General features: G+C 47.8%; 1 protein-coding gene across 1 annotated transcript in view; it reads right to left on the bottom strand.

Moving 5' to 3' along the window:
- Positions 1-15,781, bottom strand: part of LOC142490977 (hippocampus abundant transcript 1 protein-like) — a 96,306-nt gene extending 80,525 nt beyond the window's left edge. Inside the window, exons 1-2 of the mRNA XM_075593355.1 lie at positions 15,712-15,781; positions 14,298-15,307 (exon numbers count right to left, since the gene is read on the bottom strand). Coding sequence (XP_075449470.1) covers positions 14,298-15,307; positions 15,712-15,781 — 1,080 coding nt within the window. The remainder of the gene's footprint in view (positions 1-14,297; positions 15,308-15,711) is intronic.
- Between the last annotated feature and the right edge of the window lie 6,950 nt (positions 15,782-22,731).

The raw sequence follows: 22,731 nt of genomic DNA on the forward strand, positions 1-22,731 counted from the left end.
CATACCTACTTTGTATGGAGAAAAGGAGGAAAAGATACCATTCAGTGCCTAGGCTCAGGCATATCACACCTTTGCCAGTATATGAGCTTTCTTTTTTGAACTTGCTTCACTATTGTGTTTTTCTTTTTCATTTTTTGAGGTGTGCCGTTTTTTTATGGACACTACTTAACTGAAACTGGGAACAGTTTCATCCATGCAGCACTCACTTATTTCGTTTAGACCACTACATCCTGATAGCGATTCCTTGTCTATGTAAATAAAATGTAATGTTTTAACTTGTTCACTGCCGCCAGGACTTGCACTACTGCTAGATTTTATTTGCAGTGCTAAGCCATAAGACACTGTGCAATAAAACACCTGATAGCCACTTCTAGTGAATGGACCCCTGCTTGTCCTATTGCTTTGCACCACTAACTCTAGCCCAAGGAGCCTTTAACAAAACAGCTTTGCATTCTTAAAGTCTTTAGATCTAAATTTCAACAGGGATTTATGAAAATAAAGCTAATCCCTCAGACACAAGCTTTTCCCTTTTTTATTAGGCACAAATATATGTTACCCTGGTGGGTTTTATTTAAAGGGGCATTAACTCCTAGGACCAAAGTGTACACGAAGTAGCAATACTAGGTGTTACGGGAGTAAATCTGGGTGATTAATACCTTTTTATCGAAATCAGACACCAATAAATTGTATTCAATCATTTTTAAAGCTAGTTTGTAAACACGTTGGAGCTTAGACTTGGGAGGGGTCTGTTATCTTCTGGCTACTTCCTTAAGGCTACGTCCATGGTATGGCAGACCGTGCGGACGCGTCCGCATGCTCAGCGAACAGACTGCCTTTAGGCAGTGTTCGCGTCTATGCAGCGTGCAGGCGGAAGCGAGAGAGGGCGCGTGTTGCGCAAGAAATCAGTTGAAACTGATTTCTTGGCGTGTCAGGCTGGTCACGTGAGCGGTTCGCCCAATGAGGGCGAACCAGCCCTGTGACGTCACTGGCACACCCCTAGACACGCCCACAGATGGCGCGCGTACCATGGCCATGGAAAGCACGTGCTTTCCCTCAGCCTCTGCATGCCTCTGCACGGATGAAATTACTCCAGCCGTACGGAGGCACGCTGAGGCTGAGGGAAAGCGGGTGCTTTCCATGGCCATGGTACGCACGCCGTCCGTGGGCGTGTCTAGGGGTGTGCCAGTTGGGCAAACCGCTCATGTGACCGGCCCTGCGCTCCCGTGAGCGGCGAAACTAAAAAAATAATTAAGAGCTACGCCTCCGCACGCCTGCGCGAGTCCCTGCTAAAGCCGCTCTTATTGTGGCTGCAGGGGCTCACTGACAAGCGTCAGCGCGCCTCAGCACGGGTCAGCGCTGGACTCAGCCTTAGTCTGATGTCAGTGTTCAAACAAAACAAAAAGCGCCCATTTTCACCTGCTGCTTTACCTAAAATTTGCTTTCGGAAGGACATGGTGGCATAATGGTAGAGGAACCACTTAATTGGCAGACATAGCCCCACTCAGAGGGAAAATTAAAAATAAATCATGTTTAGTTTCTAAAGAAACAGAAAACATCCAAGTGTTTGCTTTAAGCAAGGTTACATTTGTCTAAGGAAGTGTGAAGACCACTAAGCTGTTTCATTCTTTACAGAATGTTGTAAATAGGTCAGCTACCGGAGACAGTACCTTTAAAGCCACTGTGATAATCATGTTTCATAAATATACAATAACAGTGAAAGCACGATTGGGTGACATTTTCTCAATTTTACTATGACTGCCTTGCCAAGAGCATAATCAAGCCATCCCCCATGTCTCACATAGGTTTGCCAGTCTCGAACCAGCATTAGAAGTACTAATGCAGCTCAACCCAGTTGTAGCGCGATCCTTTACAACGCGATGCAAGCGTGGCTCCAAATTTCCGTATCTATGAATACTTTACAACACGATTATTGGTATCTTAAATACTTTATTGTACAATGCATACAATTGTAAATTATTTCTAAAGCGATCCGCTTATAACGCGATTTGATTCGTTGGACCCCAAGCACAGCGTTCCCTTCCTTGTTCTTGAGTGTGCCAACACAACTTTCAAATGTAGATTCAGAGGGAGGCTAGTGAGCCAGCGCCAAGATGGATGTCTAGAGACAGAGCTGCAGCAAAACAATCCACAAAAAAGTGCTATAAACATTATTTACTGCAGATACAGGTTTACTTTACAACTTTTTGAAGTGAAACTTCCTTAGTGGCACCTCATTCAAACTAGGGCAAAAAAGAATTGTGGAGACAGAAATGAAACGGATGTGACGTCAGTGCTGGCAGTTGAGGCCGGGCTGTGTTCTGGCTCAGCCCGACCCCAACACTGACATCACACCCGCTCCACAAATCAGATGCGGCGGCGGCGGCGATAGCCGCCGGCGCCGCTCCTAATGGCCCCCGCTCCCCCCACACGGCCGCAGACATATGCGGCGGCGGCGCCGATAGCCGCCGCCGCCGCTCCTAACGCTACTATACGTCCCAGTGACGTCAGGCGCTGGTGGGGGAACTCCGTCAGCTGTCTGAAGCTGCTCCGGTCCCACCGCTGTTATTCCTCTTATGTCAGAAGCATACAGACTCCTCTGTCACCCTGCAAGTCCCCCTGCCCCCGGAGCAAACACTCATGGCCCCGGCTTTGCACTCCTCTGTCACCCTGCAAGTCCCCCTGCCCCCGGAGCAAACACTCATGGCCCCGGCTTTGCACTCCTCTGTCACCCTGCAAGTCCCCCTGCCCCCGGAGCAAACACACTCAAACACACTGACACAAACAAACACACATAATTACATACACATACCTCCGCAGGTGGGCTTGCTGCCACAGGATACACGGGCTGGAGAGTCCTCTGCCGCGGGGCTGGACACTCCTCTGCCGCCGGGCGGGAGACTCCTCTGCGGCGCCGTTCCCCGCCCACTGCCATGCCGCGCGCCACGCATGCGCAGAAGCGGCTGGCAGCGGCGCCTGGGAATAGGGTGGTTTGAGCGCGCCGCCGGGGGGGGGGTGGGGAAGGGGGGAGCTTGAGCGCGCCGACGGGGGGGGAGCTTGAGCGCGCCGCCGGGTTGTGGGGAAGGGGGGAGCTTGAGCGCGCCGCCGGGTTGTGGGGAAGGGGGGAGCTTGAGCGCGCCGCCGGGTTGTGGGGAAGGGGGGAGCTTGAGCGCGCCGCCGGGTTGTGGGGAAGGGGAGCTTGAGCGCGCCACCGGGTTGTGGGGAAGGGGGGAGCTTGAGCGTGCCGCCGGGGGGTGGGGAAGGGGGGAGCTTGAGCGCGCCGCCGGGGGGTGGGGGGGGTATCTGCTCACAAGACTTAGACTGAGCCCCCCGGGTCCGCAGCTCCGTCGGGGGTGGGGGGAGTCAGGAGAGAGGGGGCAGGACACAGACAGAGAGACATACGGTACACACAGAGAGATACACATACACTGACAGACACACACACACTGACAGACACACATTGACTGACACACACATTGACTGACACACACACACTTACTCTGACGCACACACACACACTGACTGACACACACACACTTACTCTGACGCACGCGCACACACTCTGACGCACGCGCACGCACGCGCACACACTGACGCACGCACGCGCACACTCTGACACACACTGACACACGCACGCACACCCCAGTGATGTACCGAACACCGCCCCTGAATGATGTGCCTATTCCTTCCCCCCCACTGTGAGCTCCCCCACCCGCTCAACATTCATGATGCTGGTACTGCTGCCAATAAACACATACACACACACACTGACGCATGCACACTTTGACGCACGCGCACGCACACTGACTGACACACATACGCACGCACACTGACTGATACACATACACTCACTGACCGACACAGAGAGACATTAACACAACACAGAGAGAGAGAGACATACACTCACACACACACACACACACTGACGCATGCACACTTTGACGCACGCGCACGCACACTGACTGTCACACATACGCACACTGACTGACACACATACGCACGCACACTGACTGACACACATACACTCACTGACCGACACAGAGAGACATTCACACAACACAGAGAGAGAGAGAGACATACACACACACACACACACACACACACACACACAAAATGACTGACACAAATACACACACTGACCGGTACAGATACATACACTGACCGGCACAGATACATACACTGACTGACACACACACACACAAACAAACACATACATACTCACTGACTGACACACTGACACATGTGTGCCGAGCACGCGCGTTATAAGTCAATTTCTGTGACAAAAGTCAATGAAGTTTCACTTACTATGCGCGTGCACAGCACACACAGCTTTTTTTTTATAAAGATGACTTCAGCCAAGCAACACAGGTCAGATGGCACACGCATGGATAAAACCCGACCCAAAAGGTCTAGAGCTAGTTCATCTACGTGAGAAAAGCAAGCCTATCTACAATCTTCTCTGATCTCTTCCAAGTCTGCAATCTTTAGGGAGCTGCACTGCTTGAAAACATTCATAATGAATCTCTCTACTTTCTTCCTTGAAATTAAAGAGGATATATCAAAATTAAGATCAGAGGTTAACTCTTTCAACAGCAGGGTGAGTGAAGTAGGAAGCAAATTGGAGGACATACTAATCAGCTGGTCAGCAGCTATTAAAGACCTCAAAATGTTTGTGGATGCCACAGAAGATGCTGAAAATAGAGGGACCAGTGCTCTAATATTCAAAAGTTAGGCATCAAAGGTCTTGAAAGGAATGACTACACCTCTTTTATTGAAAATCTAATACCTAAACTGTTAGACATACAGTTTAGCAAACCATTTGAAATAGAAAAAGTACACATTGCATTTAATATGGCAGATTAGACTTTGTCCAATAAAATCGGCAACATATTAGGACACCCACAAGTTTGATATTAAAAGAAGCTAAAAATCAAAGCCATAAGTTCCTTGGAGGGCAAGGAAATTACAATCACAGCAGACCTTGCAAAACATGTGAGAGAAGAATTCTAATCTCTTGGATTTAAATATGGAATACTGCAACCAGCAAAACTTAAAGGTGGCAATACAAGCAGTTTAAAAAAAATAATAAAAAAAGATATTTGGGGTTTTAATATATGCAGGCTTTGATTGCCTTCATTGAAAATTAATTATCTATGCTGCCATTATCTAATGTTACAGTTTACACCTCAAACTGCTGGGAATATTGGCAAAAAATGATCACAAAACAGGAGTGTGTGAAAGTTCTTGCACTGATAAAGCCTGCTATTGAAATCAAATGATTATATTGATAAGAGTATATTAAAACTTATTCAAAATGGCATTAAGAGTTGTATGGAAAAAAAAAAGTAGTAAGTTTTATCTAATACAGGTAGTCCTCGCTTTACGACGTTCCACTTTCCGTCGGATGCGTTTTCCGACGGCGCATAATGCAGTCCAAAAACGCATTATCCGGCGCCGGTTAACATGGGGTCCCGCTTTCCGACATGGGTTTGCAGGACACATTCTGTCGGAAAAGCGAAGACTGTCTGTACTACAAAACTGCTTTAATTTAAAAAAATAAATAAAATAAAAAAAAAAACACATAGTATTATTGCTTGGATTGCACCTTTAAGAGGACTATCAAGAATAGATTTAAAAAAAAAAGTCGTCTTTACCCCCCAATCTGGAGAAGGTTCGGGTGTTCTCAAAAAGGAGCTTAATGTCCATTCTCTCCCTCCCACACCAACATTCCTCCACTCCTCTCATATCCCTCCATTCCCACCCCCCTCCCCCTCCTGTTTATTATTTTATCACTTCCTCTACTGTAACTGTTCCTTCTTTCATTCACAGGCAACCATGTGATAACACTCTCCCTTTTTTCTTGAGGGATCACACAAATTGTTTCTCTCCGAGACAAAAAGGCACAGAGGCAACAACCATGGTTGGAGAGTTGGCCGAACAAATAAGGCAAAGCATTATTATTATTTTCTATATTAATAAGCTTCCTCGCTTACAGTTTTTGTTTTTAATTAAACTAAAGAGGGGCATAGCATCATGAATTTAGTGAGGCGAGGCATCAGTCTCTCCCTGGATTTATGTGAAATCCAATACTGTACGCACACACTAAATATCTGACTTAACGCTCAAATAAATCTTAATTGGGTCCTCACAAAGAAAATGTGCGGTCAAGAGGTCTGTGCCTATAGCTTTGGCTTGTAAGGCTTTCCCGGCGGAGCGTGCAAATCCCTGCACCGCGATCTGCGCTAAACTTTTTTGGTAGCGGGGGGAGTGGCCAAAATGGGTTGGGTGGGCGCGGCAATGACATGAGGGTGCGGGGCCATCACACTTTCTGTGCCAGGGGTTCCCTCGCCCTGCAGAGGAGCTCGGCTCACACAGTAACATAATGAGGAGAGAGAGTCTGTCCTCGGCCTGGGAGGGAGCAGGGGGGCTCCCTTTGTTGGTGCTGCAGAGTTCATTTGTACCAAGGCAGCACAGTCAAGGACACTATGCAGCCCTGGAAATCTATGGGTTGTCACATCGTACACTGATCTGAGGACATTTAGTGTGTTCACTATCTCATTACTACATGTGGATTTGTGCGCACAAATTAAAGCACTCCCTATCTTCTGAAAAATACCCAGAAAAATCGCTGCACCTCCCCCCCCTCACCTCCCTGAAGCCTCCCTCACATAACTCCAGACAGCTCTCCTCCTCATTGGCTCACTGCGACACCACGTGACACGTCACCGCTCCAAAACACCAGAGCCTTGGAGCTCTGGCCGGCTGACGCGTCACAGTACGTAGTGAGCCACATCGGAAGGAGGGAGCAGGGACAACCAGACTGGAGGTAAGGGCTGGTGTCCCGCGCGCGCCGCTGACCGCAGTGGGTCCTCATCCTAACATGGGAGAAATCAGAGGGATAGCCAGTATTATTGTGAACTTCAGCGTTTCCCCTCTTTCAACCAGGCGCCTTGTATCGTAAAACTCTTTAGGACATTCCAGTGGAAAAACACATCTGTAGGTCAGGCTTTGATATTCGCATAGCTAAAGCCTTATGGAAGTTCATGGGAAGGGATCTGGAAGCCGTCATTACTCTACACTGAAATATTCCCACAGGTCAACAGTCTTATAAAGGCAATGAAAGTCATGCAGGAGTACTCCGGTGTTTTCAATCTGGGCCTCAATCTTACCAGGTCCCTTGCTGTGTTTATTAAAATAATGCCTACAGCACTGAGAGCATTATTCATTTTCTGTGTGCAACGTCACATCTATCCTGCACTGGGAATGATTTGACAGTGAGTCACATGAGCATCAAATCCTTTTGAAGAATGTGGGCCAGGGTAAAACTAGACTGACAGTTCTCCAATGACCTATTTTCTTTTGGCCTCATGACACAACAACCCAACAGGCACTCAAAGACATGCCGCTACAGCTCTCAAAAACAAGAGGCATCTCACGCATCTTCTGAACCCTTCAGGAACCCATTATTGCCAATCGGTAGGTTAACCTACGAGACAATAATATAAAAATGAGTAATTAAAGCAATAGGGTTGGCAAGAGAAGTATGATGAATATCCCTTTCACTCCCAATTACTCAATGATATTACAGTTTGGCGCGCTATTTCTCAGAAACTAACGTTAACAGACATTCAAACAACTGGCTGAATGTGATAAGGAAACATTGCTAAGCAAGTGTCAGAGATTGAGCCCTTTTCCATCAATGAAAACACACTCGCTTTTTCTTTGACTGTTATTATGAAGGCTCACACAGAAATGTGTCTGTACGTCTTAGATTTACCAGCCACAGTATACTTTACAAAATATACAAATTTGACCTTTTTATATAACCCTAAATCATAAAAAAAACACAATGAAGGGGAAAAAAAAATGTTTCTCAAGAGGATATTCTAGGACTGGAGATAATTGTAAAATATTTCATTTACATTAAACTTGAATCACCTCTGCACCACACAAAACAATATGTACATAAAGAATTAACAACCACTACACTGGTATATTGTTGCTCTTTGGTTTCTTGCAATACTTGCTTGGATACAGATGCTTGCATAAAAATGACCTGTTTAGAACTAAAAACTCCAATGAATGCCAACCGTATGAAGTACATTTATGGGACACCTTTACTCCTTTCAGTGCAGCGGCTAGGATGTGTTGTTACTGTCTCCCCACCCCATTGTACTGTGCCGAGAAATATGTTGACGCAATATAAATAAATGATAAGGGGTGCAGTGCATTAAAAATCTACCGGGAACTAAAATGGTTTAAAAAAAAAAAAACAAACAAAAAAAACACAATAGTCTCATAAAATGCCCAAATTCAAGATTAAGGCCGCGGCCGCAGTCGAGGAAACAGCGCGGAGGCGTGCGCGCGGAGCAATCACAATGCCTTATGGCAATGGTCGCAGCCATAGCCCTCGTGTATGACAGCGGTGCGCGAGGAATCGGTTACATTTGATTCCACGGCGCGACAGCCAGATCACGTGAGCGGTCCGCCCAATGAGAGTGAACCAGGCTCCGTGACGTCACAGCCAAGTCCCCCGACACGCCTCTCCGTCGCATCTACCCTGGAAACAATCACTGGAGCTAAAAAGCGGGTTACGTCATGCACATGGACGAGAGTGCGCGGTCACGTGGCCGCAGCCTACGGCTAAGGAGCCGCTGCGGTCGGCGGCGCACGCGGGCCACCAGTACCTTGCCTCCAGTATGGACGTCCCCGATGGCTACTTCCGTCGTGGCTGACTGAGTGCTGTAACGCATCACCCAGCCGAAGCTACAAGCTTCTGGTGATTAAATGGCTGTCGCGTCACGTGGTGCACGAGTCAGCCAATGAGGAGGTGAGGAGGGAATGAGGGGGGGGGGAAATTACATCACAAACACACTGACGTCCACAAAATAAACCCCGGGAGGGTTCACTATTGCAGCGGGGGTGTTATCAGAATAAAAGACTATGCACGCACATACATTTACTAAATAGCGAGATGTAAACACTGCATTTGATTTTGTGTTAATTTAGTAGATGTAGTCATGATGTCAGAGGCCAACGCAGGGTTGAGGATATAGGTTTACTATAAAGTGCGCTCGCCGGTCTCCCCCCCCCCCTTTTTCAGAGGAATGGTAGCGCCGGAACAGGGTTTCCCTGAGCAGAGGGAGGGAGGACAACATACAGAGCTCGCTGGATGTGATGGGAAGCAGGGGAAAGGCTACGTAGGCAGAAGGGAGCAGGCTGTATCAAAATGAAATATTACAAATATAACCCTCCACCTGGAAAACCCAAACAGAGCTAATGATGAACTGAGGGTACACCAGCTGGGGCTTTGTTGTGCGTTTGTGTCTGTGTGATGGCCCCGCCCCCCCACATCATGGCTTTAAAAGGTGAAAGCATATTTACAATCCGGTTGTAATGCAATTTATGGTTCCCTTTCTATACTTTATTATTCGTTTTGTTTTTGTCAGCCACTTGTGTATATAATAAATAACGAGCCCACTTTCAGCCTTGACTTTTGTTTAGGTAGATTTGTTCACAGCTTTCTATCTTAGGCCGAGGTCCCGCTGCACACGGCCGCCTTGCTTGCCGGCGGCGCGTGCAAGTCACTGCACCGTAATCTGCGGTCTGCAGTGACATTTTTCACGCGTGGGGGGGCATGGCCAAAACGGGTCGGGGGGGGGGGCATGGCCATAATGTGGGGGGGCATGGCCATGATGTGGGGGGGCGGGCTTCATACCAAATGAAATTGTAATACTGCTATGATAAACTAATGCTTTTGGTGATAAGACAATCCTCACATCTACAGGTAAATTGTTTTATTAGTTGTCCTTTGTTTGAATAATAATGGTATAAAAATGGCTTTATAAACAGAAACTTAAGCAGCTAATTAGCCAGAATTCAGTAGCCCCACTGGAAAAAAAAACAAAAATAAAAAAAAAAACTTTTAATTGATTACAGAATATAAAGAAGTAACATTGCATTTTAAGGGTGAATCTTTCTAAGGAAGTAAATTACATACTGTAGATGTGCCCAGCTACAGTATAGAACTTTCACTTCCATGGTGGCCTGTTTTCTTATAGACGAGCAGAGATATTACCAACAAAAATCACGAAGACTACAGCACCGTGACTTTCAGCAACTTTTCTATTATTAGCACTTTATACCGCTTTTAAAAAAAACACACCCTAAAAAAAGGAGCAGAATTGCATCCAATACTTCAGCAGCACTATATTATATATATATATATATATATATATATATATATTTTTTTTTAATGTTTTGTTTAAGGAGCCCTATATTTATTTTGTGAAATTACTCTCTAATAACGAGTCTGAGATCAGATGCATTGTAAGGCCACGCTTATAGTGCACGTGACGCGACCGATGACGTCACCCGTCGCCACTAGCGAAAGTTAAACTTTAGTTTTAAGCGACGTCGCTGGCGACAAGGCCAGTGACGTCACGAAGGAGGCTGGCAAGGCTCTCTGATTGGTTAGAGACAGTCACGTGGCGAAGGTTTCTAAAAAATCAAATTTACCCGGCTTCAAAATTTTTGGCCGCTCGGTCGCGCTTACTATAAGCGCTTGCGACGGAGTCAATGTATTTGTTATTTGTTTTGGAGCGACGTCGCATCGCCAGACACTATAAGCGCAGCCAAAGGAACCCCAACCCTCTCTAATAGAGTGTCAGAGATCAGATTCATTTTAAAGAACTTCAACCCTCTCTAACAGCGTGTCTGAGATCAGATGCATTGTAACTTCTTCTGTATTTGGTACAATTTTAAAGTGACCTGAAAATTGCAGGGAATCCTTCAGGGATGCCCGGGGTACCAAAAGGGTTCCTAGGAACACCTGTTGAAAAACACTGATCTAGAAGAATAATTCGGAACATGGGGTCGTGAGGGGTCTCCAAAAAAAAAATGGTAATGGTGGATACCAGGCAGTATAGTGGGTTCCTGACCCCGTAGGAGGACTGCACACTTAGTAAGGCCCCCATCTGAACCTTAGCATGCGTGGTATAGCTGTCAATTACAGTAGGAGCTCCCAAAGTCACTCCCCACAATGCTTTGCATCCACCGTGGCAAGACATTTTGGGGAGTGACTCTGGAAGCTCCACAGTAATTCTGCACACACGGAGGGCGGTGACACCATTAGACTGAAATTAAAGCTTCATCCGATTCTATTCTGCCATGTTTTTGTATCACACGCAATAAGGTTTTCGAAGGAACCTTTTTCCCTTTATTGTATCAAAGCTCCTGAAAGTTGAGGGGGAAGGAGGCTTGCAGGAGGGTAGATTATTTTAAGAGATTTGAGCCCTTTGAAAAAAACAATACACATCTGCTAATATTTAGCAATTGAAAGCAGCAATCCTGGGTTTAAAGATGTTTTTTATTTTTTTTTAACCAAATCTTGATAAAAGAAGGTGCCCCTTACATACGAGGACCACCTTGTTCCACAGCGGCGATCCAAGGATGGACCAAGGCTCCACCAGGCAAACTAGAACAAAATGGCCACCGGACTCGGGGCCCGCTCCTGCAGCCAATACAAAAGCTGCAACTGATTTTTTACTGGTGATCCCAGCAACCATGTTTGTAGTCTGCTGCCGAAATCAGGGAGGCCCAGATGTTGGGAGACCACCAAATTCAGGGGACCCACGAAGTGAGATTAAATAAACATGCAGTCAGAATTGCTGCCTTAATCCCTCCCTCCACTCCTGCTAAAAGATGCATTAACTAGGATTAACTACACATAACCTGTGCTTATGAAAGGACTTCTATTTTTAATTCAGGATTAAGTAATAACTGGAATTTGTTTTTAGTGCCACCAGTCTCCAGTGGATATGAAATAAGTAACTGTACAGGAGACAACTAGGAAACCAAAGTTCAATTGCTAGTTTCACTGCAATATCCAGCTTCAAAACTAACCAAACATATAACAATGCTGAAGTAATGAAGCATTGACAGACACAGGTAAATGAGAACCCAGCGGGAAATATGTCACTTTGATGTCAATGTTTGCACAGCACCAACGCATCAGCTTTTGGGGACGCACCATGAATGTCTTGTGGGAAGATGCTCATGACAGTGTACGGGCCTATCCTCAGAAAAAAAAAAGAACCAATTTACTGCTGGAGGGGATTTAGTCAGTGTCACAGGACAATGTCTGCCAAAAAAAAATGTATATATCTACACACGCGAATATGTTGAAAATAACCAAGTTCAGCCTTTGATGAGTATATGTAGATATATTGCTTAATTGTCTCCTTACTGTGTTGTGGTGGGTGGCCACAAGATTTGATTCACACATCTAAGGCCCGGGCCATAGAGGGGGGAGCCGTGCTGAACAGCGCTGACGCTGAGGCTCGCCTGCTGAAGCTGTGCGATTCTATGCACATACAGGCGAGACAGCGGGAGCGATAGGGATGCGGGGGGAGGTGGTGGGAGGCGGGGCAGTGACGTCGCTGGGCCAATCACCCGCGACACACTGACGTCAACGTCACGGCGCTGTGACGTTGACGCAGCTTCGCGCTGATTGGATGTTTTCAGCCGACAGCGCGCTGAAAAACAGCTTGGCGCTCGGCTGAAAACTCCATCTCGTCAGCACGCCTGCGGACGCTCGCGTGAGCCCCCTCTCAATGCATCCTCATTGAGGATGCAGGGGCTCAGCGCGGAGCGTCCGCAACGGCTCAGCGCGGCCTGTCCGTCTATGGACTCGGCCTTAGGGCTGCTCTATAGTGGGCCTGACTAACCACCGCACGCGTGGCAGTTCTAGTTGACTGTGGTTAGTCAGCCTTTCTATAAAAGGGCCGCGAGCGCGCACGGCAGTGAGTGTGGAGCAGGCCAATCGGGGAGAAGACAGGGAAAAGAACGATTTCGCGCCGCTGTAATGTGTGTGTGGTGTTTAGAAATCCTTTCTAAAGTAAAATACATCCTAATTCATGCTAGAAAGGGCTATGTATCCTAAATTGAACCTGCCAGGCTGGTTGCGTGTGAAAATGTCACTTTGCATTTTTATATCCGTTATACTGTATGTACTAACTTAAGTGGCTGCGTCGAAATTCAAAACATTGTGAAAATATATATTATTATTTTGAGTTTAGCATTTATACATTGAGCTGTTTACATCTATTCAATTATAGAGACAAGGTGATTAATGTGGCAGAATAGTAAAAACTAGTTTTAGATGCACAACATAACTTTCAATAACGGTTACTGGTAACACTGGAGTAAAACACATTTACACACACCCCCACACGACTGTGTCATGTATTTTTTATCATAAATATTATTTAAGCAGGTATTCCTTATATAAAATGTGAATCCATTTTTTATTTAATTTTTTTATCAATTGCTCTGCACTTTTGCAGTTTACTTCCTTTACAAAGGTTCAAGTAAATTGAATCATGGGGGAATCTGGGGTCATTTGATTTGCCAAGTACTTTTTTGTCCCCCTATTTCTAGCAAAACTGTGCTGTTCGTTCTAAAATGTACAAGATTTTACCCAAAAATGTCACACTGAGCACTGAACTGGCATAAATACATTAGTACAGGAAGAGAGTTATTTAACAAACTGCATCCATACATGCTTCATTACGCAACACATGTGATATATACACATACATATATACACACACACACACACACACACACACTATGTGAAATTTCCTTAGCACCAGACAATCTCACAAGCTTCAGCTATTCTAATATGAAAGTAAAACTAACAAACCATGTACTATATACCCTCCAATGCACAAACTGAGCATGGTACAGAGGCTCCATCATATCAGCGACATACTTGCAGGTATCCCCGGGCAGTGAGCAGGTTACTAGAGTTCAGCCTTGACAAGTGAAGACATATTATGCCCATTACGTACAGTATGCGATGCCTCTTTTACATATGAATGCGTCTCGTGCATAGGCTGGGCTGTCAGAGCACCTGAGGGAAAGACATTGCCTGGCACACATACCTGGGGCATCTCCTTACCCCTAAAATATCATGTTACCGAATCAAGCATCAGCAAACACAGCAAGTGGTTGCAAGATGTGAAGTATTTGTGTTCTGCACATCCCCGGTGTGCTGCTCACCTATGGGTGCAAGTACATGAATAGCACAGTTTAGGAGCACAGTCCATATTTAGCCTGCCCTAGGCAGAACACCACATAGCAATTTTGCCCCCAACGTGAGATCCTAAAAGCAGGAGTTACACCGTGCACTTTATATACCAGGTGATGGTTATATTTCTTAACCACGGAACAGATGCACTGCATACGCCTGGGCACCAAACCTGTAAAGCCCTGGGCACACTATTAGCTGCACTCACCGCGCTCCCAACTTTCATGATGATCCTTCTGACCAGCATGATGTGGTTGGTCTTTTTCTCCCTCTTCTCCTGGCTCAGCTTGCTGTCATCATCCTGCCCACTGGCCGCGGTCACCACCGATACTCGGGACACTGTCAGGGGACCTCCAGCTGCCCCTTCCAGGGTGGGCCCCAGGGCTGGCTCGCAGCCAGGGGTAGGTTCCGCTGCTGGGGTGGGAGTGAGGTTTGAGGATACCAGCAGTGCTGCCGCTTTGTGTGATGGGGCAGCAGGGTATATGGACACAGACTCTTCTGGTATGTATAAGGGCGCACTGCCGGCTCCTCTGTATCCAGGCACAGGGTACAAGGGCACAGGATAGAGGTGGGTGTACTCGGCTTCCCTGTGCAAGGGGGCGAGCTCTGCAGCCAAGAGTGCTGTAGGGTCCAAGAGTGCGGGGTATGCGGGTGTGCAAAAGCCTGCAATGAATACAGGTGCAGGGTGCGAGTATGCACCCTGTGCTGCTGCTCTGCGGGCGGGAGCAGGGTCCAGGGATGCCAGGTGTTGGCATGCACCCTCTGCTACTCTGGGAAAGAGCGCCACAGGATGCACACACTCTGCAGCTGTGGATGCTGGCGGTGCCCCGGGTGCAAGATGTGCGGATACACACACTCCGGGTGCAGGGTGTGCGGGTGCCCACTCCCTAGGTCTGTACACGGCTGCGCCTGGCGCTGATGCAGGACCCCGGGGTGCAGGCTTGGTGCCCTCTCCCGGCCGCCCCTCCTCCTCCTTCTGTAATTGATCCAGAATCCAACCCCGGCCCGGATGGACCTCCCCGCAAATCCCTCGTACACACACACACACTTCTACGGCCTCCTCCCTGGTGGCGGCTGCGCACTGTCCCGCACACACCGACGCGCATACACACCGGATGAGCGTCACAAAGCCGCCCTGACATTCCGCCTGCAGGCGCGTCACCGCGGGCTGCAGTGCGGGGGAGCGGCCGGAAGAGGGAGCACGGGAGCTGCTGAGCACTGGCGGAAAGAGCGCGGCCCGTGGTCAATGTGAAGTCCTGGCAAAGTGTCACAGGCTGGCACGCTGTGCTCATCTGCACTTCACAGCTGCAGTGTACTCATTGTATGATGTGACAATGGAAACGACACAGGCTTTGGGACCCTGTGGAAAATTGCTAAATGCACTTACATAGCTTTTACTAGTTTTTTTTTTGCTTGCTACACTACTGGAGATGTTTGCAGTGGCAGATTTCCCGTTAGGTCCGGGCCTAGGTCGGCAAAAATGTCCGCCCCCATAAACATTTGCCCGGCTCTCAGGACTATCGGACCTAATGGGAAGTCACTTACATATGCGCTTCTTTGCTGTCTACTTTCTGCCGTCCTTTCGATTCGCAGCGTCACATAACGGCACGGATGTCACCAACGTGGCGTCAGACAGCTGCTTGTTGCCATGACAACGTGACCTTGTGGCGTCAAGTGATGTCGTGTTACCATGGCAATGAGACGCCGTGTGATGTCACTTTGGTGATGTCAGACGTCGCGAATCGGAAGGAGGAGGCAGACGGTATATTTAAGTGCCATGGGGCAGCGGATATCGAAATCCGCTGCTGGATGTTTGTTTACTTTACACCCACTCTAAGCCTGAATTTTAATATTACAATAATAGGTGGCAGTGGCATAACTACATTTTTTGTGCCCCCCTGAAAACATTTTAAAGGGGCCCCCAAATAACAAAAAATACATCTAGTTTTCACTGAGGCGGTCTTGCAACCTCCCCCCCCCTTTTCTACTACACTTCCCCCTCTCACACACCTCACTCTCTCACCCCCTATTTATTTATTTCCCTCTCAATCCCATTATCTCACACATCCCCCTCCTCACACTCAATTCCCCGCCCGTCCCCCACACTCAATTCTCCTACCCCCTTTAAGAATGAATTTTACCTTGGGGAGTGTAGATAGGTCTTCTCCGGCCCTGGCTGCGTCATTGTAGGACAGTGGGAGAAAGGAGCTAGGTGCCGACAATGCTGTTGGGTGACGCGGGCGTGTGGTTGGGCAGGGAAACAGACGGGGGGGGAGGAATTGCCCGAGGAGGAGTGAGGGCCCCGCAGCAAACAGAAGGCCCAGTACCAGCAACTGGCCAGCTGCCCCCCCCCATGATCTCAAACCCCCCTGCATTGAGGGGTTTAGTGGGACGCTGGTTATGCCAGTGGTAAGTGGAATCTTTTTTATTTAGATACATTATATATTTTATTAAAGACAAGTTAATAGATACATTTTATTATGTAACAAGATTTAAGAAACAGCAGTGCCTCACCCCTCTCCCACCTCATGTTAGTTAACTTAGGCCCGTGCCATGGTGCCTACGCCCGCGCGTAGACTGTGGGAAAGCGGGTGCTTTCCCTGGCCATGGTCAATGGGCCATGGGGGCGTTCCTAGGGGCTCTCATCGGGCGAACCGCACACATGACCCGCATGTTGCTCCAAGAAATCAGTTTCAATTGATTTCTTACGCAACGCGTGCCCCCTCCTGCCTTCGCCCGTGTGCGCCCACACGGTCTATGGGCGCGATCACTGCCTTCAGGCAATCTGATCGCGCCCCATGCGGACGCTTCCGCGCGGTCTCCCACACCATGGACTCAGCCTTAGTTTTTTGTATGTACAGTATCAATAAACAAAAACGGAGCACCTTGCTCGGCCTAACATGTACAGTATGGTTTGGAAGATGCTCAAATGAGAGCAATATATGTAGACACAAAGAAACAAAAGGATCCCACAAAGCACTATGTGATCCCAAATATGTACTGCCAATAATTTGGTGATAATACTAAAATCTTTATTGATAATCAATATCTAAAAGGAAGGGGTGAAACTCAAAATGAAAAATAAAAAGGAATTACTAGTAATAAATAAACAATTACAAATTATAGTGTTGTCTCAAGGACAGAGATCGCCTACAATCTCTAATGCCTCGACTATACCAAGAGCTGCAGGGCGGCAGCGCTATCCTGTGACGTCACCCCGCGTTGCCGCAGACGGCATCTTGATTATACCGGGGAGACAAGAGAGAATGTAGCAGAGGAGGCATGGTGGATGCATGAAAGAAAAGAAAGAAGAAGAAATTCGGCGCAACTGCGCATGTCTGAAGAATGAAGCTCCCGGATGTATCTTCAAAAAAACTTTATTGCACACACAAGGGCTACACCGCGATCTCCCCCTCAACGCGTTTCACCCTTACACAGAGGGCTTCGTCTTGGAGGTCGACTCCAAGACGAAGCCCTCTGTGTAAGGGTGAAACGCGTTGAGGGGGAGATCACGGTGTAGCCCTTGTGTGTGCAATAAAGTTTTTTTGAAGATACATCCGGGAGCTTCATTCTTCAGACATGCGCAGTTGCGCCGAATTTCTTCTTTCCTGACGTCCCAGACGGCGGCACGCAGGAGCTGGCGAGGAGAGCGGGTTCCAGACCGGAGGAGCAGGTGAGGTAAGATTGATATCCCCCCTGCAACCGGTCAACTCTTTGGCCATGCCAAGCTCCCTCGCATTTAGCTCCAGTGTCTGACATACACCCACTGGGTGGCACTTGTATTAAACACAGAAGCGCAGGACAGATTTTCTGCAAATGGTGGATGCATGGCCGTGAGCGGTTCACCCTCATTGGCTGAACCGCTCACGTGACGTGGCCGTCGTCTGCCAGAAGCAATTTTACAAATCTCTTCAGGAGACTGCCGCCCTGCAGCTACAGGCGGCGCGCTGGTATGTATACCATCAGCGGATTACAGCAATTTGTTTTCCAGCTGCGCGGCACCACACGGCGTTGCCGGCGATTTTTGGTATCACTGCCTAAGAGGAGTAGCTTCCTAATAAGCACTACAGGCTGAGTTTAAATCAATATACAGTACTAGCAATACTCAGTCCCCTAATAATTATTTATTTATAAAATGTTTTACCAGGAAGTAATACATTGAGTTACCTCTCGTTTTCAAGTATGCCCTGGGCACAGAGTTATGATAATACATGGTTACATTAAATGAAGAGAGGTTATACAGTTAATCAACAGACATTTCATGCACAGTTAGAGTTGGAAAATTGGGTACAGGTTATAAAGGGGCTAGTGAGTTTAAGATTGAAATACAGGAATTGTAACATCACCAAACAGCGAACAGCAACAAATGACTCACACCTTTTGGCTGTGCCAAAGGCTGTCCGCCTTTGGGGCGACGCATATGTAGACTAAAGGGTTCAGATTGAATGCAGCTGTGGTTTCAAAGTCCTTTGCCCTCCAGGGCATTAACATTCCAGAGGGTGGAGCTGACGAAACACAGCAGTAAGCAAATGAATGGCAATCTCAGAGAAGACAGAGTTGAAATGAAAAAATGTAAGAACCAACCTTAGCCAGTGTGAGGTTCGCCGCTAGGCTCCACCCCTCGTACGCGTCAGACGGCGGCAGCGGTGACCGCGCAGCCCAGTCTCCACGCATGCGGAGGAACGCTGCCACGTGAACACTGTCCACGTCCATGGGTGACGTGCCCGTTCCGCCCGGCTCGCCACCAACACGGGCGCCACCTACACGCGCGACGCATGACGACCAATCACAAGAGGATCAGCGTCTGTCTCTCACCTTAGCCCAATCCGCTTTTCTCCCATCAGTCTCCTGCTATCTAGTGATGTCATCCTGCCTGCCCCTCCTGATTGGTGCTTTCCCCTTTAAATACCTTCCTATTTCCTGTACACTTTGCTGAGCATAAACTAAGGTGTATGTGCTGTACTCACTGGTTGAAGTCTGTCTGTTTCCAGTGCCTTGTCTGAACCTATGCCTTGACCCTTGCTTGTGCCCGGACCCGTCTCTTCTCCAACCTCCGAACTTCGGCTTGTCTTTGGATTCCTGCTCTCTCCTCTCCTTGACCACGGCTTACGGATATCAACCATTCTTCCCTCTCCAACCTCAGACCACAGCAAGTACCCCGACATATCCGAACTCTCATACCCTGACCCGGCTTCACAACTCCGACTATGCACTCCGGACTCGGCTCTGTGGTTGTAGGGCGGCGGTTTTATACATCCGCACCTCAGCCCTGTGGTCTAAGTCCTGTTTGTGGTGAGTTCAGCGTGACAGCCAGGAATTGTGCAGACCCTGGTAGGGTGGATGCTATCAGTGGGAAGTTATAAGGTATAGCCACAACACTAGTGGGAAACACAGTCACAAGGTGCAGAAGATACTATTATGATCACGCAACAGCCCACACAGAATAAAGAAAAAAGATTAAAATGCAGGGTAAAAATACAACCACTCTCCTGTCGATAGACCCATGGTTGTATTTCCAGCTAGTGTTTGTAGAACTATTGTAGGCATCAGAGAGCTATAGTGACATGTGGCAGGGGGTAGAGAGAAGACAAGCCTGAGCAGAGGAAAAAGAAGAGTTTTAGAGATTCACTATAGGAACAATAAGAGAAGAAGAATGAAACCCAGAAGATAACTTTGTCCCCAATACCAAGGGAGAGGAGAGTGTGATGGAGAAGTCGTAGTCAACAGTATCAAAAGCTGTGGACCGGTTGAGTAGAATGAGAAGGTAGTAATGCCCTACAGATTTAGCAATGCTAATGTTGTTTGCTACTTGTAGTGAGGGCTGTTTCAATACAGTGAGCAGTGTGGAAATTTGATTGGAGTGGGTCTAGGAGAGCATATGAGCTGAGGAAAGAAAGGAAGCAGGAAGATACAAGCCACAATTCAGAGGCAAAGGGCAAGAGAGAGTCAGGGCAATAGTTAGATGGATTATTGTTGTCAAGGAAGTTATACTTGACAATAGGGAGGGAAAGATACCAAGGGGGAGGGGAGAACTAAACATGTGATTGAGTGCATAAATTCAAAGAAGCAACTAGAGGGACAGAGGTGATGAGCAGCAATGGGATCAAGTTGGCAGATAGTAGAGGGAGAGGAGAAGAATAACAGATACTTTTGCCTCTGCTACAGAGGGGTAGATGATGGGAGGTTTTTTTGTTAGTGGGAAGCTGGGGGTCTCTGTAGCCGAAACACATTAATTTCAGCTCCAGGGACCCCCTGGTTCACAAGATACTTACAAGGAAAGGTACCACCGGTAGCTTTCCATCAAGGGGAAACAAAATAGTGTTTAAACCTGCATTACACAGGCCAACAGGAAGCCGCAACATCATCCCTTGCAGCTTCTTATTGGCCTGCATGACGCAAGGGATTTAAATTTCAGTAAGTAACCTTCACCGGGAAGTATCTTGGTAACCATGGGTTCCACAAAAGACAATTTTAGCACGTTTCAGCTCCTGAGACCCCTTGCGTCCCACCTATCTAATAAAAAAAGGAGGGGGGAGCAGGTAGGTGTCAGCGGGATAAACTGCTCCTTTAAACACAGATTAAAGATATCAAGGGTTAGACCTGTGACTGTTGAGAAATACCCATATATGTGGTATACTCCATCATGAATTATGTTCTGGTAGTAGGGTCAGTCAACTTAAAATTGTGCAAAAAGAAATAAGTACTTCTTTAGTAAGTCATACATTTTTATTAGGCCTGACTGCATGTATGATAGCCATGTGGGTGCCTTATGGACTCTATGGACCCCATTACGTGGTTAAGTCCCAAAGGCCCTGCTTATTTTTCTAAAAAGTGGCACTCAAAGGATTAAAGACAAGGTAGTGTGTACAATGCGCACTAAGAAAGTCAGTCTTGAGACTTCCGGTGACGTCAGCCAGCATGGTTGCTTGAGGGAAGAGCTCCCAAGACTCCCTGCCTTAAAACAACTCAAAAGAGCATAAAACCACCAAAAAACAAATACCTTTTCGGGGACCCGACTAGGTAAATGCCTAGAGATGGCAAATAAACTCTAAAAAGCAGTTAATCAGGACATTGCAAAGTTCTGTGCGAGCATGCAACGACCGACGGGCCGCGGAACTGAAACCCAGGACTCCCAAGATGGCGCCGAAGAAAATTCACAGGAGACTGCTGTGAACATACGCGGGGCTGAGGGGGGGCCACAGGAAGCAGGAGAGATAAGAAGTTACAAAAGCCTATTTGGAGCAATAACTAGAACAATTCTTCACCAAAATGAGACATAACTTTCAAGAAGACCTACAAACGGTCATAAATGGGGTCAAAACAGAATTAAAAGAATTGGCGGGGCGCACAGACACTGTTGAAACCAAGCTAGAGGAGGTGATTCTCTCACAAACTTCTGCGGAAGATGAGATATGCCGCCTGGGCTATGAAATAAACTCCCTAAAGGAAACCATCGAGGATCATGAAAACAAGGACCGCCCCCAAAATATCCGGATCCGCAACATACCAGAAGAAATAAAAACGGAGAACCTTAAAACCTACCTGGAAGAGCTGTTCCTGTCCCTGATTCCGGATCTAGACGCCAGGGACCTGGAGATGGATCGCGCTCACAGAGCGCTAGGTCCCCCTCGGAGGATCCTAGAAGGAGGAGAGACGTCATCATAAGAATGCACTCATACTCCATAATAGAAAAACTAATGTTCGTGTGCAGAGAGAGAGAGGAAATTAACTTCCAAAACGAAGCCCTTCAAGTTTACAACGATCTCTCTAGAGCCACCATACAATGAAGACGCGACATGAAACCCTTAATAAAGATCTTAAATGATCAAAAAATCCGTTACAGATGGGGCTTTCCGTTTAAATTGATTGTCCAGAAGAACGGCAAATTTAAATTATTTCAAGACCAGAAGATGCCCCCTCCTTCTTAAAATCACTAGGACTCCCAGGGCTGGAAAATCATGGAGACGTGGAAGAGGAGCCGAGTTTCCGACATCCAGCGCTCCCGCACAGAGCATCAGAAAGGATCGCCTCCCAGAGAGTTCCCAAAGCCAAAGAGATATAATGGCCCCAGAGGAAAAGAAAGAAAAGAAATGGCAGAAGGACTCACCCAAGAACCAGAGTAAGAACACCACCACCTTCGAGTATCTCCCTCCTCGTCTCCTTCCGGCTCCCCCTGGATTGCTGAAGCCTTAACAAGTGCCCAGATACTCCCACCACGGCCCTGGGCTACCCAGGATTGGGAGCCGCCCGAGAGCATCCTCAGTGTCCCACTAACCGATACCCCTCCGGCTGGAGGGGGAGTGCCGCTCCCGGTCAGTTTTCTCCTGACCTGCCGCTCCCTTCCGCACGCTCCCACCGTGTTCTTCCCTTCCTACCTCTCCTCCCACCAGATCTCTGGATGCCATTCCAGACGGTCGGATCTCCCTTGTGGTCCTCCCCCCCTGTCAGGTTCGACACGCGATCAGCCGCCTGCCCTGGTCCTTGCTGTATCTCCCCTGTCCGACCCCCCCCTCTGCCCTTCCTCCCCTCCGCCTCTATCCTACCCCCTCCCTCGTCCGTTGTGTCCCCGCTTTTTTCCCCGATCTTAGGGAGTGATTCACAGCGAGTGTCGGCCTCCTGGCTGGCACTTACAAGAAGGCAGC

This window comes from Ascaphus truei, chromosome 1 (assembly GCF_040206685.1).
Source record: "Ascaphus truei isolate aAscTru1 chromosome 1, aAscTru1.hap1, whole genome shotgun sequence".
Classification (NCBI taxonomy): Eukaryota; Metazoa; Chordata; class Amphibia; order Anura; family Ascaphidae; genus Ascaphus; species Ascaphus truei.